The 18,838-nt window shown below is 38.7% G+C and overlaps 1 protein-coding gene across 2 annotated transcripts in view; it reads right to left on the bottom strand.

Annotated features, from left to right (window-relative positions):
- Positions 1 to 2,757: 2,757 nt before the first annotated feature.
- Positions 2,758 to 18,838, bottom strand: part of LOC149814932 (serine/threonine protein phosphatase 2A 55 kDa regulatory subunit B beta isoform-like) — a 56,495-nt gene continuing 40,414 nt past the window's right edge. For both annotated transcript variants that reach the window (XM_089989820.1, XM_089989819.1), the window contains exons 13-14: positions 3,458 to 3,525; positions 2,758 to 3,306 (exon numbers count right to left, since the gene is read on the bottom strand). In XM_089989820.1, the coding sequence (XP_089845946.1) occupies positions 3,170 to 3,306; positions 3,458 to 3,525 (205 nt within the window). In that variant the 3' untranslated portion in view covers positions 2,758 to 3,169. The remainder of the gene's footprint in view (positions 3,307 to 3,457; positions 3,526 to 18,838) is intronic.

Below are 18,838 nucleotides of genomic sequence, written 5' to 3'. Positions count from 1 at the left end.
ATTGGGTCCTATTAGAAGTGATTTGGTGAAGTTTGGTTGAGTATTTTGTGAATTTTGAAGAGTTTTAGACCAAGAACTATGAGGTGGTTGGCCTGTTGAGTGTGCTTGCATGTTTTGTGACTAGTATTGGTCAACCCATACCAGTTTGCTTCTATTTCGTGCTTGTGACTGTGTTATGTGGTATCTCTTGGTTTGTTGGTTGTTTTGATGGTGAACTCTGGTTGTTTCAAAAAAAAAAAAATCATAGAAACCGTTGTTTCAAAAAAAAAAGTCAAATATGTGCTTACCAAAAAAATGTTTTGGTTTTTTATTTTCTGTCGATGAAGTGTCGTCGAAGAATAGCCACCGATGATTCACAAAAAATTAGTATAGGAGAAAGCACGTTGGTGAACACTGGTTTGGGATCACAAAAACCTTAGTTTATGTGAAAATGGCCCAGGGGTGTGACAACCGGTTTTTATATAAATGAAGAAAATTCACATTTAATTCGCGTATGAAAATCTGCAAACAAGTATATTCACAATGACATAATTTGCAAAGTTAGTACATAATTTGCAAACTTTTTGAGGATCATAAGAAGTTCACACTATATCCCGCAAATTTAATACAGTATTTGCGAAGTTACGATATATTAACATGTGGTTCGCCTTTTATCTCATGAATTTCATGTTATATATGTGAATTTACAATGATGTTTGTGACGTTTAGAGGTTTCAGTTTAAAAGGAGGTTTGTAAATGTATTTATGTGAACTTCCTGTGGTATGCAAAAAAAACATGTGAACCTACTTTTAAGTGAAAAAGTTTGATACCTGGGGAGCATACCGATATATCGCGCGAACCTCAGGAGGTTCGCTGTGCGAAGGTTAAAATGGTTCTTTTAACGACAAACATTTGTGGTTTTCGACATTGGGCAGATTTTCAAAAAATTATAGAGTTTTTTTCAAAAAATGTGTCATACTGTACACGGTCATTTTCCAGAAAAAATGCTAACTGAACTTAGTCATATTATTCATATGAGATGGCAGCATCTCAGGTTGTGTTGATAGCATCTGCCTTGGTCCTTACTGCTAGCAACATGAGGATAAGCGACAGGCCTTGGTTTCGATTATTCCCCTGCTTGCCTATCAATAAAAATAAAATAAAATAACTAAGGTTGTGTGCTTATAAGAAAATTGGATTGGATCCAGTCCTCGGTGCTAAGGACCAAATCCACTATATTTTGACGAATTAAAAGAATGATGAAGAACCCAATTAGCAGAGGAGTGCAGTGTTATTTGTTGCCTGAAGAATTCAGTCTCCAAACTGACTTGTTTTAGGAATACCGGGAAACCCGATATGCCAGTTATTGTCAATTGCAAAGATGGGAAGCATGACCTGAAACCCAAACGGGGAGACTAGTCTTCTTTAATGGGAAAGTATTTGTTTGTTACCCTCGTAGGTAAGGAACCCCTTACTTGGAACTCAGAGAGAGGTTGTTTTGAGCAAACCTAAACCTATAGATGTGTTTAGCATGGTTAAAATAATAGGAATCGACCTATGGTTTTTAATTTTAATGGTTGAAAATTCGATACATTGTAGGCTGTTGATTTTTCAACTGCCAGAAAGTCTGGGACACCAGAAAAAACATATCCGATTGCTGGTTTCTATTAAACCATATGTGGAACATATTTGAAGGATCAGATGTGTAAGAAAATAATAAAAAATTATAATTTTTTTTAGTAAAGAGGTCTGTACCCACGAGGATAGTAAACATTGCCCTTTCTTATCATCTTTATATGGAGAATAACTTCTTGACAAAATTATGAAAGCACCCACCATCTACATGTCATTACTACCCCCACACTTTTCAAAGTAAGATATAGAAGCAGAAAATAAGTTAATGCAGGACATGTAAGTAAATGGTCGTGTAAGTAACCAACTGGGGCTCCGCTTGTCTGGTAGAAGCGTGGAGCAGCTAGTGCATGTTGCAGGTTCAAAACCCAATGGTATAGTTGTATAAGCTTGCCTTTCAAAAACAAAATGGTCGTGTAAGTGGTTACGGCATGTTACAATGGCACAACCAGTTTGCTTTGATCAGTTATTTGAACCTTGCATTGCTTCTGCCATCAACTGATCCAATCGCTTTTCTTTCTTTTTTTCGGCTAAGCCAAGGCAAAAACTGCCCCATCATCAACCACACATACATTGGCAGGCCTTCTATTGGTACTAACACCCTTGAAATCCCTTCGGTCCAACGGAATGTACACCCAGCTTTGACCTTGTGGCAAATAGGACACTCCGTGCGGGTTTCGAACTTATGACATCCATCTAGCTTGGTGACATTGGCCAATCGCCAATACCAGAGGAGTGGAGACCTTATGGCCCATGGGCAGGCACCTTTTTCTTTCATGTCGCTGCAAATGAATCAAGTGAAATTTGTTGTCATAGTCTTATCCCCATCACAACGTGATACGTGATCTTCTGTCTCCAACAAAATTGGATTTTCAATCTTTTTCAAGTAAACAAGTAGCGTGCAACACTCATACAGCTCGGTCAGGACGAAGTTGGAACATGTTTCATAATTTGAAAAGAAAAAAAGAATAATTTATAATAATAATAAATTCCACTGGCATCTTGGAACAAGGATCATGGCTGCCCCTGACCAAAATCACAAAGTTGATTTAACCAAACACGGGATCCGTACAATATAACACAGCGAGAATTCTCGTTACTGGTCGAACAGAATGAAAATCAGAGGATCAGCAATAGAAGAAGACGCATAAGAATGATTCATGATATAACTTTCGCATGTGCCCAAGTGTTAGTCCAACAAATACAAGCCCCAGGGCCACACAGCAAAGCCATTGTCAGATTCCTTGTGGTCTCACATTTTTGGGTAGTGAGAGACACTTCGTTGTTGAAGAGCTAAGAGTCAGAAAAGACCTCAATCTTTTCTACAAAGAATCAGAATTGAGCATCTTGCTCTGAAAAAAAAGAAAGAAAAAAAACATATTTTACTTCATGGATCAGCACAGCATCTTGTGGGCCCGATTCCTGAAATGCTACAATCTAGAGATGCCGAGGCTCCGAGGTGACGGGCACCATTTAATTAGTTGCTTGAAACCTGAGCTTCTTAACTATTAGCACCACCAAAAACTTGCCAATCAACATATGTGCGTTGAGACCGTATTACGCATAATACATGTAGAGGCTGTTTGCAGCTGCGCATGCAATCGAATTTTCCGACGGGTGCCACGCTAGGTGGAGCAACTTTGTTGAGAAATCAAAGGCACCCCCATTTGCATCAACACCTGGGCTCTCGGCACCTGTTATAGATTCATGCATCACGTTGTAGCAAAAAAAAAAAAAAAAGAATACCACGAGAAAAAGGAACAAATCTAGACACGAGTTCGAACAGTAAAAGCATCAAATTAAATGAGGTGACAATGTCATGCAAATAGAAAGTTGATAGTTTACCTCGTCTAACAACTCGGGTGAGGCTGCTCAGAGATCTGGAGGGCCTTGAGGGGGTTACAACTTGTCTCCTATAAGAAATCAAATCACATAAGGGAAGCAAACATCAATAACCATATCCATCGTCCCCTGTGTGTGTGTGTAAAGCTTGTGCAAAATGGTCGTTATAGCTTCCTAAACCCACAGAAATTACATGCAAGTATCCACAAGTGCTCAAAAAAACAGCAGCTCCAATAGGTAACGTTTACAGCTAACATGATCAACCACAGATTCTCCTACTATCAGATACACCATAAATCTAATCAACCACAACTTATTTTACACTCAATGAAAATCATAAAACTCAGGCCCAATTACAATGTATACACACGCATAATCATACAAATATGTGCATGATCCAAGATGGTCAACGTAAACACATGACCATCATCAATAAATCAGAGGCTAAACCCGAGATTGAATCATACACACGCATAATCATACAAATATGTGCATGATCCAAGATGGTCAACTTAGACACACGACCATCATCAATAAATCTGAGGCTAATTGAATCACCTTACAAACTCAATCTAAAAATATAGGCAACTAAGTTTCCAGTACTGTTTATTCAAATTTTGAAATAGGACACCAAGGACCTTAATTCAATTTCCAACTATACAAGCAGCAGATTAGGATGCCTTTAATGAGTAGTTCTAATTGTACCCACTTCTACTGATTCCGACATTTGCAGCCTAAATTTTGCCCCATTCAATGTGGATGTGAGAGCTGGTTACTCACAAGGGAAACAGTGGTTATCAGTTTTGGTTATCCTTTGGCTCCAAGCAGGTCACTGTTAAATTATGTAATCAAACTTGTAATTTCGCATATATATTTTATATATATAAGGTAATACATATACATATATATAATATATATGTATATGTATTTACCAATTATATATATATAATATATATATATTCCTAGTAAGGGTAGTTTAGGAATTTTACACATATTCTTTTTCGAGAATATGTTTTTGTATTTATTTTCTTTTTTCTTTATTCCTTTTTCTTTTCGCATTTAATGCATTGTACTTGCATTGGGAGGGGCCCAACCCACTAGTCGTTGGACCCCTCCATCGGTCACATTTGTGACCGTTGGAGGGGCTCCAACGACTATGTGGAGCCCCTCCCAAGGCCTCCTCCAAGCCCTATATATATGGGCAGCTCCTCTTGTATTTCCTTAAGGGTTTTGGGATTATAGCCCAACCTCTTTAGTTGTTTATGAATCTTATGAGTGCATTTGCACATTTGTGATTCGGTGTGTTGTGCTTGTTGTGCACAAGTGTTCTTGGGTGTGTATGTTCACACATTTATTCTCAAGGTTATTGCGTTATCGACTAAAGTATCTTGTTGAAGATACTTTTACATGGTATCAAAGCCTCGTTGAAGAAGAAGAATTGCGATTCGCCTTCTCTTGCAATCCTCGAAAAGCGTGCCTTCGAGTTTTTTGAAATCAAAGAGGATCTCCTTCTTCGAGCAATATTTTAGGAGCCTCTCTTGTCAAGAAAGACCCAAAAAGTAATTAAGGTACGTTCTATCTCTTGCATTCTTTCCTCTCTAATGGGTGAAAAAGACTCCCATTTCTCCTTTGGGTTTAACCTTAATGGCTCAAACTATCATGTTTGGGCCGGTAATATGGAAGCCCATATTAAAGGAAAGGGGCTTTGGGGTTACGTTCATGGATCCATACCGGAACCGGAACCCAAAATTACCATTATTGAAGGAGGGGATATTAAGATCCTTGAAGGGGATGAAAGACAAAAAGGCTCTTGAAGAATATTCTAAGAAACATGATGATTGAGAAATGAAGAACTTCAAGATCTTATCTTGGATTTTTTCATTTGTTGAGACCAAGATAAACGCCAATATCATTAAATTTAAAAGGGCTTCCGAAGCTTGGGTATATCTTGAGAAAATGTACACCTCAAGAGATCTATCCCACAAGTACTTTCTCCAAAAGAGGGCTTTGACTCTCCAACAAAATGACATGACCATTCGGGAGTACTTTGCCGAATTATCCTCTATTTGGGACGAACTCGCAATCCTTGAACCTAAATGGAGTGGTGAGGCAATCGGATTAAGGCACAAACAACTTGAAGAAGACCGGTTCTTCAATTTTTTAAATGGCCTTAGACCCGAATTTGAACAAGTTCGGTCCTCTCTTCTCTCCGCCTTCACATCCCCCTCACTTGAAGATGTTATCACCAAGCTAAGTGGTGAAGAAACCCGTATGGGGATTGGCAAAAATAATCCTAGCATTCTTGTTACTTCCTCTACTCAAGAAGATGGTGAAATGGCTAATGCCGTGTCAAGACCGGGAAATAACATGAGAACCTATAGACCTCCTCATTTCAAGAATCAAGGTCAAGGAGGAAATGATCGGTATGGCAAAAGAGACTATAGCAAAGTGACTTGCTATCATTGTAAAGAACCCGGACATATCAAACCTTTGTGTCCTAAATGGAAGAAATTGATTGCAACGGCTATGGCATCTCAAGTAGAAGAACGACCTTCTTCATCAAGTGAGTCTTTTTCTCTTCAACAAATTGTAGAAGCACTACAACCTCTTCTCAAGGGTGGTACTTCCGGAGCCGCTATGTCATCCTCTTCCCCCGGTAAGACATCTTGGCTTTTAGATTCCGGGGCATCCTTTCACATGACCCCTAGCTATTGCTCTCTTTCAAATTTTTCTAAAAATTCTTTTCCATCCTTTGTTTCAACCGCGGACGGAACATCTCTTGAGATTAAAGGAATAGGTAATTTTGAAAAACAAGACTTCTTTGTTCCAAAAATTCGTTTTATCCCAAACCTTAACCTAAATCTTCTTTCCGTTTCCCAACTCTCGGACCATGGTTGCGATATAAAATTTTCTTCTAATAAATGTTGGATACAGGATCGCCAGTCCGAGAGATTGATTGGGGAAGGCTCTAGAAGAGGAGACCTCTACTACGTAGATTTTCTTCAAGTTCCCAAGAGTCAATTTTGCAACGTCGTCCAAAACAAAGATATTCATGTATGGCATAAGAGATTGGGTCATCCCAATATAGTTAAAATCTCCTATTTGCCTTTTGTTAAACATCTTTGTAAAAGTGACTTTTTGTGTAATGAATGCATTCTTGGGAAAATGAAATGTTTGCCCTTTCCTCAAAGATCCATGTTTACGACTAAACCATTTGAAATTGTCCATTCCGATGTATGGGGACCGGCTCCGATAATGTCAAAAGGAGGATTTTCATATTATGTGATCTTTGTGGATGACTATACTAGGTTTTGTTGGATCTATTTCCTTAAACATAAACATGAAGTTTTTTCAACCTTTAAAAGTTTTCACATGATGATTTCAAATCAATTCAATGGATGCTTAAAAATCTTTAGGTCTGACTCTGGAGGAGAATATCTCTCAAATGAATTTAAGAGTTATCTTGAAAATTTTGGTATACTTCACCAAAAATCTTGTCCGAAAACCCCTCAACAAAATGGGTTAGCCGAACGAAAGCACAGACACATCATTGAAACAACTAGGACTTTGCTCATTTCTCAAAACATTCCAAAAAATCTTTGGGCTGAGGCAGCCCTTACCTCTGTCTATCTCATAAACCGACTCCCATCGAAAAACTTAAACAAAATTTCCCCTTTTGAAAAACTGTATGATAAGGAACCTGATTATAGCAGGTTAAGGGTCTTTGGGTGTAAATGTTTTGTTCTCACTAATAAGAATGACAAACTTTCTCCTAAAGCCATTCCTTGTGCCTTTCTTGGCTATTCTGAAACCCAAAAAGGGTTTCGTTGTTATGATATCAAAAGTGATAAATTGTATGTTTCCAGAAACGTGAGTTTTTTGGAAAATATTAGTGGATTTGAACGTTGTGACCCCCATAATGAAAATATGGATTATTCTTTTTTATTTGATTTACTGAATAAGGACGATGATACTAGTGATAATGAGTCAGATCAAAGTAACCCAAATGAATTTGAAACCGAGGAAAACATCTCCTTGCCTTCCTCGTCACATCAACCTATTGAATTACCTAGAGACCCTATCACCTACTCTCATAGAGATCAAAACAACTTTAGGAGTGCTCTTGACAGATATAATGATGCCAGTTCCAGTGCCTCTCAAAATGAAGTGATCCCTCGTAGAACTGAGAGAAGTAGAAGACCTCCTTCTAGGTTCATTTCCTATGACTCTTTTTCACCAAGATATAGAGTCTGCCTTAGTGCCATCCACTCTTATATAGAACCTAGAAATTTTGAAGAAGCACGAAAGTGCCCTGAATGGATTAATGCCATGGACAATGAACTTGAGGCTCTAAGAAGAGCCAAAACCTGGGAATTTCAATATCTTCCTGAAGGCAAGAAAACAATAGGGTGCAGATGGGTTTTCAAAGTAAAAACTAAAAGTGATGGATCCCTTGAAAGGTATAAAGCTCGCTTGGTTGCAAAAGGATATAGTCAAGAATATGGTATTGACTATGAAGAAACTTTTGCTCCTGTAGCTCGTATGGTCACTGTTCGATGTCTTATAACCGTTGCCTCTATCAACAAATGGAACATCTATCAAATGGATGTGAAAAATGCCTTTTTAAATGGCGACTTAAGCGAAGAAGTTTACATGGATGCTCCTCCTGGAATGGAGACTCCTAAGGGAAAGGTGCTTCGTCTTCAGAAAGCACTCTATGGCCTAAAACAAGCTCCCAAGGCTTGGTATGATAGGTTTAACTCTGTTATAATTGAGAATGGTTTTTCCTCTTGTTTTACTAACACTGCTCTATTTGTTAGAAAATCCAATGCAGGGATTGTAATTTTACTTTTGTATGTTGATGACATGCTCATCACTGGGAGTGATTCTAACGGGGTTAAGAGCATAAAATCTATCTTAAAAGATAAATTTGAAATGTCTGACTTGGGTTTTCTAACTTACTTTTTGGGAATTGAAGTAGCATACTCTCTTAGAGGATATTTCTTATCTCAAACTAAGCTTGCTTCTGAGATCATTGACAGGTCAGGTATTACAGATGAGAAGCTTTGTGAAACTCCTGCAGTAGTAGGAGCAAAGATGAAAATTGATGATGGGGTTCCCCTTTTGGATCCTACACCCTACAGACAGCTTGTAGGATCTCTGATGTATCTGAGTATTACCAGACCAGATATATCCCATGCAGTCCATACTGCAAGTCAGTTTCAGCATGCGCCTACATCCGTTCACATGAGTGCCATCTTACGAGTCGTAAGATACATAAAGGGTACTCTAAATAAGGGAGTTTTTCTGTCCTCTTCTTCTGACTTAAAATTGATTGCTTATACTGATTCAGATTGGGGTGGTGACCCAAATAACCGTCACTCCACCACTGGCTTTTGTGTGTTCTTAGGAGACTCACTAATTTCTTGGAGATGCAAGAAGCAACAAAAGGTGTCGCTCTCCTCAACTGAAGCTGAATATCGTGCCATGGCAACTACTACCATGGAGATTGTTTGGATTCACCAACTGCTAGAAGACATGGGGATCAAAATTGAAGGACCCACCAAGCTATGCTGCGACAACAAGAGTGCAATCTACATTGCAAAGAATCACACGTTTCATGAGCGGACTAAACACATCGAAATGGACTGTCACTATGTTCGTGAAGCATATCTCCGAGGAGTTATTGATCTCCCTTATGTCACGTCCGAATATCAGTTGGTAGATTTCTTTACTAAAGCCTTGTGCGCTCCGCGGTTCAACTTCCTTCTTGGCAAACTTTCGGTCATCTTGCCCTAAGTTTGAGGGGGGTGTTAAATTATGTAATCAAACTTGTAATTTCGCATATATATTTTATATATATAAGGTAATACATATACATATATAATATATATGTATATGTATTTACCAATTATATATATATAATATATATATATATTCCTAGTAAGGGTAGTTTAGGAATTTTACACATATTCTTTTTCGAGAATATGTTTTTGTATTTATTTTCTTTTTTCTTTATTCCTTTTTCTTTTCGCATTTAATGCATTGTACTTGCATTGGGAGGGGCCCAACCCACTAGTCGTTGGACCCCTCCAACGGTCACATTTGTGACCGTTGGAGGGGCTCCAACGACTATGTAGAGCCCCTCCCAAGGCCTCCTCCAAGCCCTATATATATGGGCAGCTCCTCTTGTATTTCCTTAAGGGTTTTGGGATTATAGCCCAACCTCTTTAGTTGTTTATGAATCTTATGAGTGCATTTGCACATTTGTGATTCGGTGTGTTGTGCTTGTTGTGCACAAGTGTTCTTGGGTGTGTATGTTCACACATTTATTCTCAAGGTTATTGCGTTATCGACTAAAGTATCTTGTTGAAGATACTTTTACATGGTATCAAAGCCTCGTTGAAGAAGAAGAATTGCGATTCGCCTTCTCTTGCAATCCTCGAAAAGCGTGCCTTCGAGTTTTTTGAAATCAAAGAGGATCTCCTTCTTCGAGCAATATTTTAGGAGCCTCTCTTGTCAAGAAAGACCCAAAAAGTAATTAAGGTACGTTCTATCTCTTGCATTCTTTCCTCTCTAATGGGTGAAAAAGACTCCCATTTCTCCTTTGGGTTTAACCTTAATGGCTCAAACTATCATGTTTGGGCCGGTAATATGGAAGCCCATATTAAAGGAAAGGGGCTTTGGGGTTACGTTCATGGATCCATACCGGAACCGGAACCCAAAATTACCATTATTGAAGGAGGGGATATTAAGATCCTTGAAGGGGATGAAAGACAAAAAGGCTCTTGAAGAATATTCTAAGAAACATGATGATTGAGAAATGAAGAACTTCAAGATCTTATCTTGGATTTTTTCATTTGTTGAGACCAAGATAAACGCCAATATCATTAAATTTAAAAGGGCTTCCGAAGCTTGGGTATATCTTGAGAAAATGTACACCTCAAGAGATCTATCCCACAAGTACTTTCTCCAAAAGAGGGCTTTGACTCTCCAACAAAATGACATGACCATTCGGGAGTACTTTGCCGAATTATCCTCTATTTGGGACGAACTCGCAATCCTTGAACCTAAATGGAGTGGTGAGGCAATCGGATTAAGGCACAAACAACTTGAAGAAGACCGGTTCTTCAATTTTTTAAATGGCCTTAGACCCGAATTTGAACAAGTTCGGTCCTCTCTTCTCTCCGCCTTCACATCCCCCTCACTTGAAGATGTTATCACCAAGCTAAGTGGTGAAGAAACCCGTATGGGGATTGGCAAAAATAATCCTAGCATTCTTGTTACTTCCTCTACTCAAGAAGATGGTGAAATGGCTAATGCCGTGTCAAGACCGGGAAATAACATGAGAACCTATAGACCTCCTCATTTCAAGAATCAAGGTCAAGGAGGAAATGATCGGTATGGCAAAAGAGACTATAGCAAAGTGACTTGCTATCATTGTAAAGAACCCGGACATATCAAACCTTTGTGTCCTAAATGGAAGAAATTGATTGCAACGGCTATGGCATCTCAAGTAGAAGAACGACCTTCTTCATCAAGTGAGTCTTTTTCTCTTCAACAAATTGTAGAAGCACTACAACCTCTTCTCAAGGGTGGTACTTCCGGAGCCGCTATGTCATCCTCTTCCCCCGGTAAGACATCTTGGCTTTTAGATTCCGGGGCATCCTTTCACATGACCCCTAGCTATTGCTCTCTTTCAAATTTTTCTAAAAATTCTTTTCCATCCTTTGTTTCAACCGCGGACGGAACATCTCTTGAGATTAAAGGAATAGGTAATTTTGAAAAACAAGACTTCTTTGTTCCAAAAATTCGTTTTATCCCAAACCTTAACCTAAATCTTCTTTCCGTTTCCCAACTCTCGGACCATGGTTGCGATATAAAATTTTCTTCTAATAAATGTTGGATACAGGATCGCCAGTCCGAGAGATTGATTGGGGAAGGCTCTAGAAGAGGAGACCTCTACTACGTAGATTTTCTTCAAGTTCCCAAGAGTCAATTTTGCAACGTCGTCCAAAACAAAGATATTCATGTATGGCATAAGAGATTGGGTCATCCCAATATAGTTAAAATCTCCTATTTGCCTTTTGTTAAACATCTTTGTAAAAGTGACTTTTTGTGTAATGAATGCATTCTTGGGAAAATGAAATGTTTGCCCTTTCCTCAAAGATCCATGTTTACGACTAAACCATTTGAAATTGTCCATTCCGATGTATGGGGACCGGCTCCGATAATGTCAAAAGGAGGATTTTCATATTATGTGATCTTTGTGGATGACTATACTAGGTTTTGTTGGATCTATTTCCTTAAACATAAACATGAAGTTTTTTCAACCTTTAAAAGTTTTCACATGATGATTTCAAATCAATTCAATGGATGCTTAAAAATCTTTAGGTCTGACTCTGGAGGAGAATATCTCTCAAATGAATTTAAGAGTTATCTTGAAAATTTTGGTATACTTCACCAAAAATCTTGTCCGAAAACCCCTCAACAAAATGGGTTAGCCGAACGAAAGCACAGACACATCATTGAAACAACTAGGACTTTGCTCATTTCTCAAAACATTCCAAAAAATCTTTGGGCTGAGGCAGCCCTTACCTCTGTCCATCTCATAAACCGACTCCCATCGAAAAACTTAAACAAAATTTCCCCTTTTGAAAAACTGTATGATAAGGAACCTGATTATAGCAGGTTAAGGGTCTTTGGGTGTAAATGTTTTGTTCTCACTAATAAGAATGACAAACTTTCTCCTAAAGCCATTCCTTGTGCCTTTCTTGGCTATTCTGAAACCCAAAAAGGGTTTCGTTGTTATGATATCAAAAGTGATAAATTGTATGTTTCCAGAAACGTGAGTTTTTTGGAAAATATTAGTGGATTTGAACGTTGTGACCCCCATAATGAAAATATGGATTATTCTTTTTTATTTGATTTACTGAATAAGGACGATGATACTAGTGATAATGAGTCAGATCAAAGTAACCCAAATGAATTTGAAACCGAGGAAAACATCTCCTTGCCTTCCTCGTCACATCAACCTATTGAATTACCTAGAGACCCTATCACCTACTCTCATAGAGATCAAAACAACTTTAGGAGTGCTCTTGACAGATATAATGATGCCAGTTCCAGTGCCTCTCAAAATGAAGTGATCCCTCGTAGAACTGAGAGAAGTAGAAGACCTCCTTCTAGGTTCATTTCCTATGACTCTTTTTCACCAAGATATAGAGTCTGCCTTAGTGCCATCCACTCTTATATAGAACCTAGAAATTTTGAAGAAGCACGAAAGTGCCCTGAATGGATTAATGCCATGGACAATGAACTTGAGGCTCTAAGAAGAGCCAAAACCTGGGAATTTCAATATCTTCCTGAAGGCAAGAAAACAATAGGGTGCAGATGGGTTTTCAAAGTAAAAACTAAAAGTGATGGATCCCTTGAAAGGTATAAAGCTCGCTTGGTTGCAAAAGGATATAGTCAAGAATATGGTATTGACTATGAAGAAACTTTTGCTCCTGTAGCTCGTATGGTCACTGTTCGATGTCTTATAACCGTTGCCTCTATCAACAAATGGAACATCTATCAAATGGATGTGAAAAATGCCTTTTTAAATGGCGACTTAAGCGAAGAAGTTTACATGGATGCTCCTCCTGGAATGGAGACTCCTAAGGGAAAGGTGCTTCGTCTTCAGAAAGCACTCTATGGCCTAAAACAAGCTCCCAAGGCTTGGTATGATAGGTTTAACTCTGTTATAATTGAGAATGGTTTTTCCTCTTGTTTTACTAACACTGCTCTATTTGTTAGAAAATCCAATGCAGGGATTGTAATTTTACTTTTGTATGTTGATGACATGCTCATCACTGGGAGTGATTCTAACGGGGTTAAGAGCATAAAATCTATCTTAAAAGATAAATTTGAAATGTCTGACTTGGGTTTTCTAACTTACTTTTTGGGAATTGAAGTAGCATACTCTCTTAGAGGATATTTCTTATCTCAAACTAAGCTTGCTTCTGAGATCATTGACAGGTCAGGTATTACAGATGAGAAGCTTTGTGAAACTCCTGCAGTAGTAGGAGCAAAGATGAAAATTGATGATGGGGTTCCCCTTTTGGATCCTACACCCTACAGACAGCTTGTAGGATCTCTGATGTATCTGAGTATTACCAGACCAGATATATCCCATGCAGTCCATACTGCAAGTCAGTTTCAGCATGCGCCTACATCCGTTCACATGAGTGCCATCTTACGAGTCGTAAGATACATAAAGGGTACTCTAAATAAGGGAGTTTTTCTGTCCTCTTCTTCTGACTTAAAATTGATTGCTTATACTGATTCAGATTGGGGTGGTGACCCAAATAACCGTCACTCCACCACTGGCTTTTGTGTGTTCTTAGGAGACTCACTAATTTCTTGGAGATGCAAGAAGCAACAAAAGGTGTCGCTCTCCTCAACTGAAGCTGAATATCGTGCCATGGCAACTACTACCATGGAGATTGTTTGGATTCACCAACTGCTAGAAGACATGGGGATCAAAATTGAAGGACCCACCAAGCTATGCTGCGACAACAAGAGTGCAATCTACATTGCAAAGAATCACACGTTTCATGAGCGGACTAAACACATCGAAATGGACTGTCACTATGTTCGTGAAGCATATCTCCGAGGAGTTATTGATCTCCCTTATGTCACGTCCGAATATCAGTTGGTAGATTTCTTTACTAAAGCCTTGTGCGCTCCGCGGTTCAACTTCCTTCTTGGCAAACTTTCGGTCATCTTGCCCTAAGTTTGAGGGGGGTGTTAAATTATGTAATCAAACTTGTAATTTCGCATATATATTTTATATATATAAGGTAATACATATACATATATAATATATATGTATATGTATTTACCAATTATATATATATAATATATATATATATTCCTAGTAAGGGTAGTTTAGGAATTTTACACATATTCTTTTTCGAGAATATGTTTTTGTATTTATTTTCTTTTTTCTTTATTCCTTTTTCTTTTCGCATTTAATGCATTGTACTTGCATTGGGAGGGGCCCAACCCACTAGTCGTTGGACCCCTCCAACGGTCACATTTGTGACCGTTGGAGGGGCTCCAACGACTATGTAGAGCCCCTCCCAAGGCCTCCTCCAAGCCCTATATATATGGGCAGCTCCTCTTGTATTTCCTTAAGGGTTTTGGGATTATAGCCCAACCTCTTTAGTTGTTTATGAATCTTATGAGTGCATTTGCACATTTGTGATTCGGTGTGTTGTGCTTGTTGTGCACAAGTGTTCTTGGGTGTGTATGTTCACACATTTATTCTCAAGGTTATTGCGTTATCGACTAAAGTATCTTGTTGAAGATACTTTTACATGGTATCAAAGCCTCGTTGAAGAAGAAGAATTGCGATTCGCCTTCTCTTGCAATCCTCGAAAAGCGTGCCTTCGAGTTTTTTGAAATCAAAGAGGATCTCCTTCTTCGAGCAATATTTTAGGAGCCTCTCTTGTCAAGAAAGACCCAAAAAGTAATTAAGGTACGTTCTATCTCTTGCATTCTTTCCTCTCTAATGGGTGAAAAAGACTCCCATTTCTCCTTTGGGTTTAACCTTAATGGCTCAAACTATCATGTTTGGGCCGGTAATATGGAAGCCCATATTAAAGGAAAGGGGCTTTGGGGTTACGTTCATGGATCCATACCGGAACCGGAACCCAAAATTACCATTATTGAAGGAGGGGATATTAAGATCCTTGAAGGGGATGAAAGACAAAAAGGCTCTTGAAGAATATTCTAAGAAACATGATGATTGAGAAATGAAGAACTTCAAGATCTTATCTTGGATTTTTTCATTTGTTGAGACCAAGATAAACGCCAATATCATTAAATTTAAAAGGGCTTCCGAAGCTTGGGTATATCTTGAGAAAATGTACACCTCAAGAGATCTATCCCACAAGTACTTTCTCCAAAAGAGGGCTTTGACTCTCCAACAAAATGACATGACCATTCGGGAGTACTTTGCCGAATTATCCTCTATTTGGGACGAACTCGCAATCCTTGAACCTAAATGGAGTGGTGAGGCAATCGGATTAAGGCACAAACAACTTGAAGAAGACCGGTTCTTCAATTTTTTAAATGGCCTTAGACCCGAATTTGAACAAGTTCGGTCCTCTCTTCTCTCCGCCTTCACATCCCCCTCACTTGAAGATGTTATCACCAAGCTAAGTGGTGAAGAAACCCGTATGGGGATTGGCAAAAATAATCCTAGCATTCTTGTTACTTCCTCTACTCAAGAAGATGGTGAAATGGCTAATGCCGTGTCAAGACCGGGAAATAACATGAGAACCTATAGACCTCCTCATTTCAAGAATCAAGGTCAAGGAGGAAATGATCGGTATGGCAAAAGAGACTATAGCAAAGTGACTTGCTATCATTGTAAAGAACCCGGACATATCAAACCTTTGTGTCCTAAATGGAAGAAATTGATTGCAACGGCTATGGCATCTCAAGTAGAAGAACGACCTTCTTCATCAAGTGAGTCTTTTTCTCTTCAACAAATTGTAGAAGCACTACAACCTCTTCTCAAGGGTGGTACTTCCGGAGCCGCTATGTCATCCTCTTCCCCCGGTAAGACATCTTGGCTTTTAGATTCCGGGGCATCCTTTCACATGACCCCTAGCTATTGCTCTCTTTCAAATTTTTCTAAAAATTCTTTTCCATCCTTTGTTTCAACCGCGGACGGAACATCTCTTGAGATTAAAGGAATAGGTAATTTTGAAAAACAAGACTTCTTTGTTCCAAAAATTCGTTTTATCCCAAACCTTAACCTAAATCTTCTTTCCGTTTCCCAACTCTCGGACCATGGTTGCGATATAAAATTTTCTTCTAATAAATGTTGGATACAGGATCGCCAGTCCGAGAGATTGATTGGGGAAGGCTCTAGAAGAGGAGACCTCTACTACGTAGATTTTCTTCAAGTTCCCAAGAGTCAATTTTGCAACGTCGTCCAAAACAAAGATATTCATGTATGGCATAAGAGATTGGGTCATCCCAATATAGTTAAAATCTCCTATTTGCCTTTTGTTAAACATCTTTGTAAAAGGAGGTTTTGTTGGATCTATTTCCTTAAACATAAACATGAAGTTTTTTCAACCTTTAAAAGTTTTCACATGATGATTTCAAATCAATTCAATGGATGCTTAAAAATCTTTAGGTCTGACTCTGGAGGAGAATATCTCTCAAATGAATTTAAGAGTTATCTTGAAAATTTTGGTATACTTCACCAAAAATCTTGTCCGAAAACCCCTCAACAAAATGGGTTAGCCGAACGAAAGCACAGACACATCATTGAAACAACTAGGACTTTGCTCATTTCTCAAAACATTCCAAAAAATCTTTGGGCTGAGGCAGCCCTTACCTCTGTCCATCTCATAAACCGACTCCCATCGAAAAACTTAAACAAAATTTCCCCTTTTGAAAAACTGTATGATAAGGAACCTGATTATAGCAGGTTAAGGGTCTTTGGGTGTAAATGTTTTGTTCTCACTAATAAGAATGACAAACTTTCTCCTAAAGCCATTCCTTGTGCCTTTCTTGGCTATTCTGAAACCCAAAAAGGGTTTCGTTGTTATGATATCAAAAGTGATAAATTGTATGTTTCCAGAAACGTGAGTTTTTTGGAAAATATTAGTGGATTTGAACGTTGTGACCCCCATAATGAAAATATGGATTATTCTTTTTTATTTGATTTACTGAATAAGGACGATGATACTAGTGATAATGAGTCAGATCAAAGTAACCCAAATGAATTTGAAACCGAGGAAAACATCTCCTTGCCTTCCTCGTCACATCAACCTATTGAATTACCTAGAGACCCTATCACCTACTCTCATAGAGATCAAAACAACTTTAGGAGTGCTCTTGACAGATATAATGATGCCAGTTCCAGTGCCTCTCAAAATGAAGTGATCCCTCGTAGAACTGAGAGAAGTAGAAGACCTCCTTCTAGGTTCATTTCCTATGACTCTTTTTCACCAAGATATAGAGTCTGCCTTAGTGCCATCCACTCTTATATAGAACCTAGAAATTTTGAAGAAGCACGAAAGTGCCCTGAATGGATTAATGCCATGGACAATGAACTTGAGGCTCTAAGAAGAGCCAAAACCTGGGAATTTCAATATCTTCCTGAAGGCAAGAAAACAATAGGGTGCAGATGGGTTTTCAAAGTAAAAACTAAAAGTGATGGATCCCTTGAAAGGTATAAAGCTCGCTTGGTTGCAAAAGGATATAGTCAAGAATATGGTATTGACTATGAAGAAACTTTTGCTCCTGTAGCTCGTATGGTCACTGTTCGATGTCTTATAACCGTTGCCTCTATCAACAAATGGAACATCTATCAAATGGATGTGAAAAATGCCTTTTTAAATGGCGACTTAAGCGAAGAAGTTTACATGGATGCTCCTCCTGGAATGGAGACTCCTAAGGGAAAGGTGCTTCGTCTTCAGAAAGCACTCTATGGCCTAAAACAAGCTCCCAAGGCTTGGTATGATAGGTTTAACTCTGTTATAATTGAGAATGGTTTTTCCTCTTGTTTTACTAACACTGCTCTATTTGTTAGAAAATCCAATGCAGGGATTGTAATTTTACTTTTGTATGTTGATGACATGCTCATCACTGGGAGTGATTCTAACGGGGTTAAGAGCATAAAATCTATCTTAAAAGATAAATTTGAAATGTCTGACTTGGGTTTTCTAACTTACTTTTTGGGAATTGAAGTAGCATACTCTCTTAGAGGATATTTCTTATCTCAAACTAAGCTTGCTTCTGAGATCATTGACAGGTCAGGTATTACAGATGAGAAGCTTTGTGAAACTCCTGCAGTAGTAGGAGCAAAGATGAAAATTGATGATGGGGTTCCCCTTTTGGATCCTACACCCTACAGACAGCTTGTAGGATCTCTGATGTATCTGAGTATTACCAGACCAGATATATCCCATGCAGTCCATACTGCAAGTCAGTTTCAGCATGCGCCTACATCCGTTCACATGAGTGCCATCTTACGAGTCGTAAGATACATAAAGGGTACTCTAAATAAGGGAGTTTTTCTGTCCTCTTCTTCTGACTTAAAATTGATTGCTTATACTGATTCAGATTGGGGTGGTGACCCAAATAACCGTCACTCCACCACTGGCTTTTGTGTGTTCTTAGGAGACTCACTAATTTCTTGGAGATGCAAGAAGCAACAAAAGGTGTCGCTCTCCTCAACTGAAGCTGAATATCGTGCCATGGCAACTACTACCATGGAGATTGTTTGGATTCACCAACTGCTAGAAGACATGGGGATCAAAATTGAAGGACCCACCAAGCTATGCTGCGACAACAAGAGTGCAATCTACATTG

The sequence above is a fragment of the Nuphar pumila genome, chromosome 15 (genome assembly GCF_984573655.1).
Source record: "Nuphar pumila chromosome 15, dmNupPumi1.hap1.1, whole genome shotgun sequence".
Lineage (NCBI taxonomy): Eukaryota > Viridiplantae > Streptophyta > Magnoliopsida > Nymphaeales > Nymphaeaceae > Nuphar > Nuphar pumila.
Note: the sequence above shows the minus strand (reverse complement) of the source record. Positions and strands in the feature narration are given on the sequence as shown.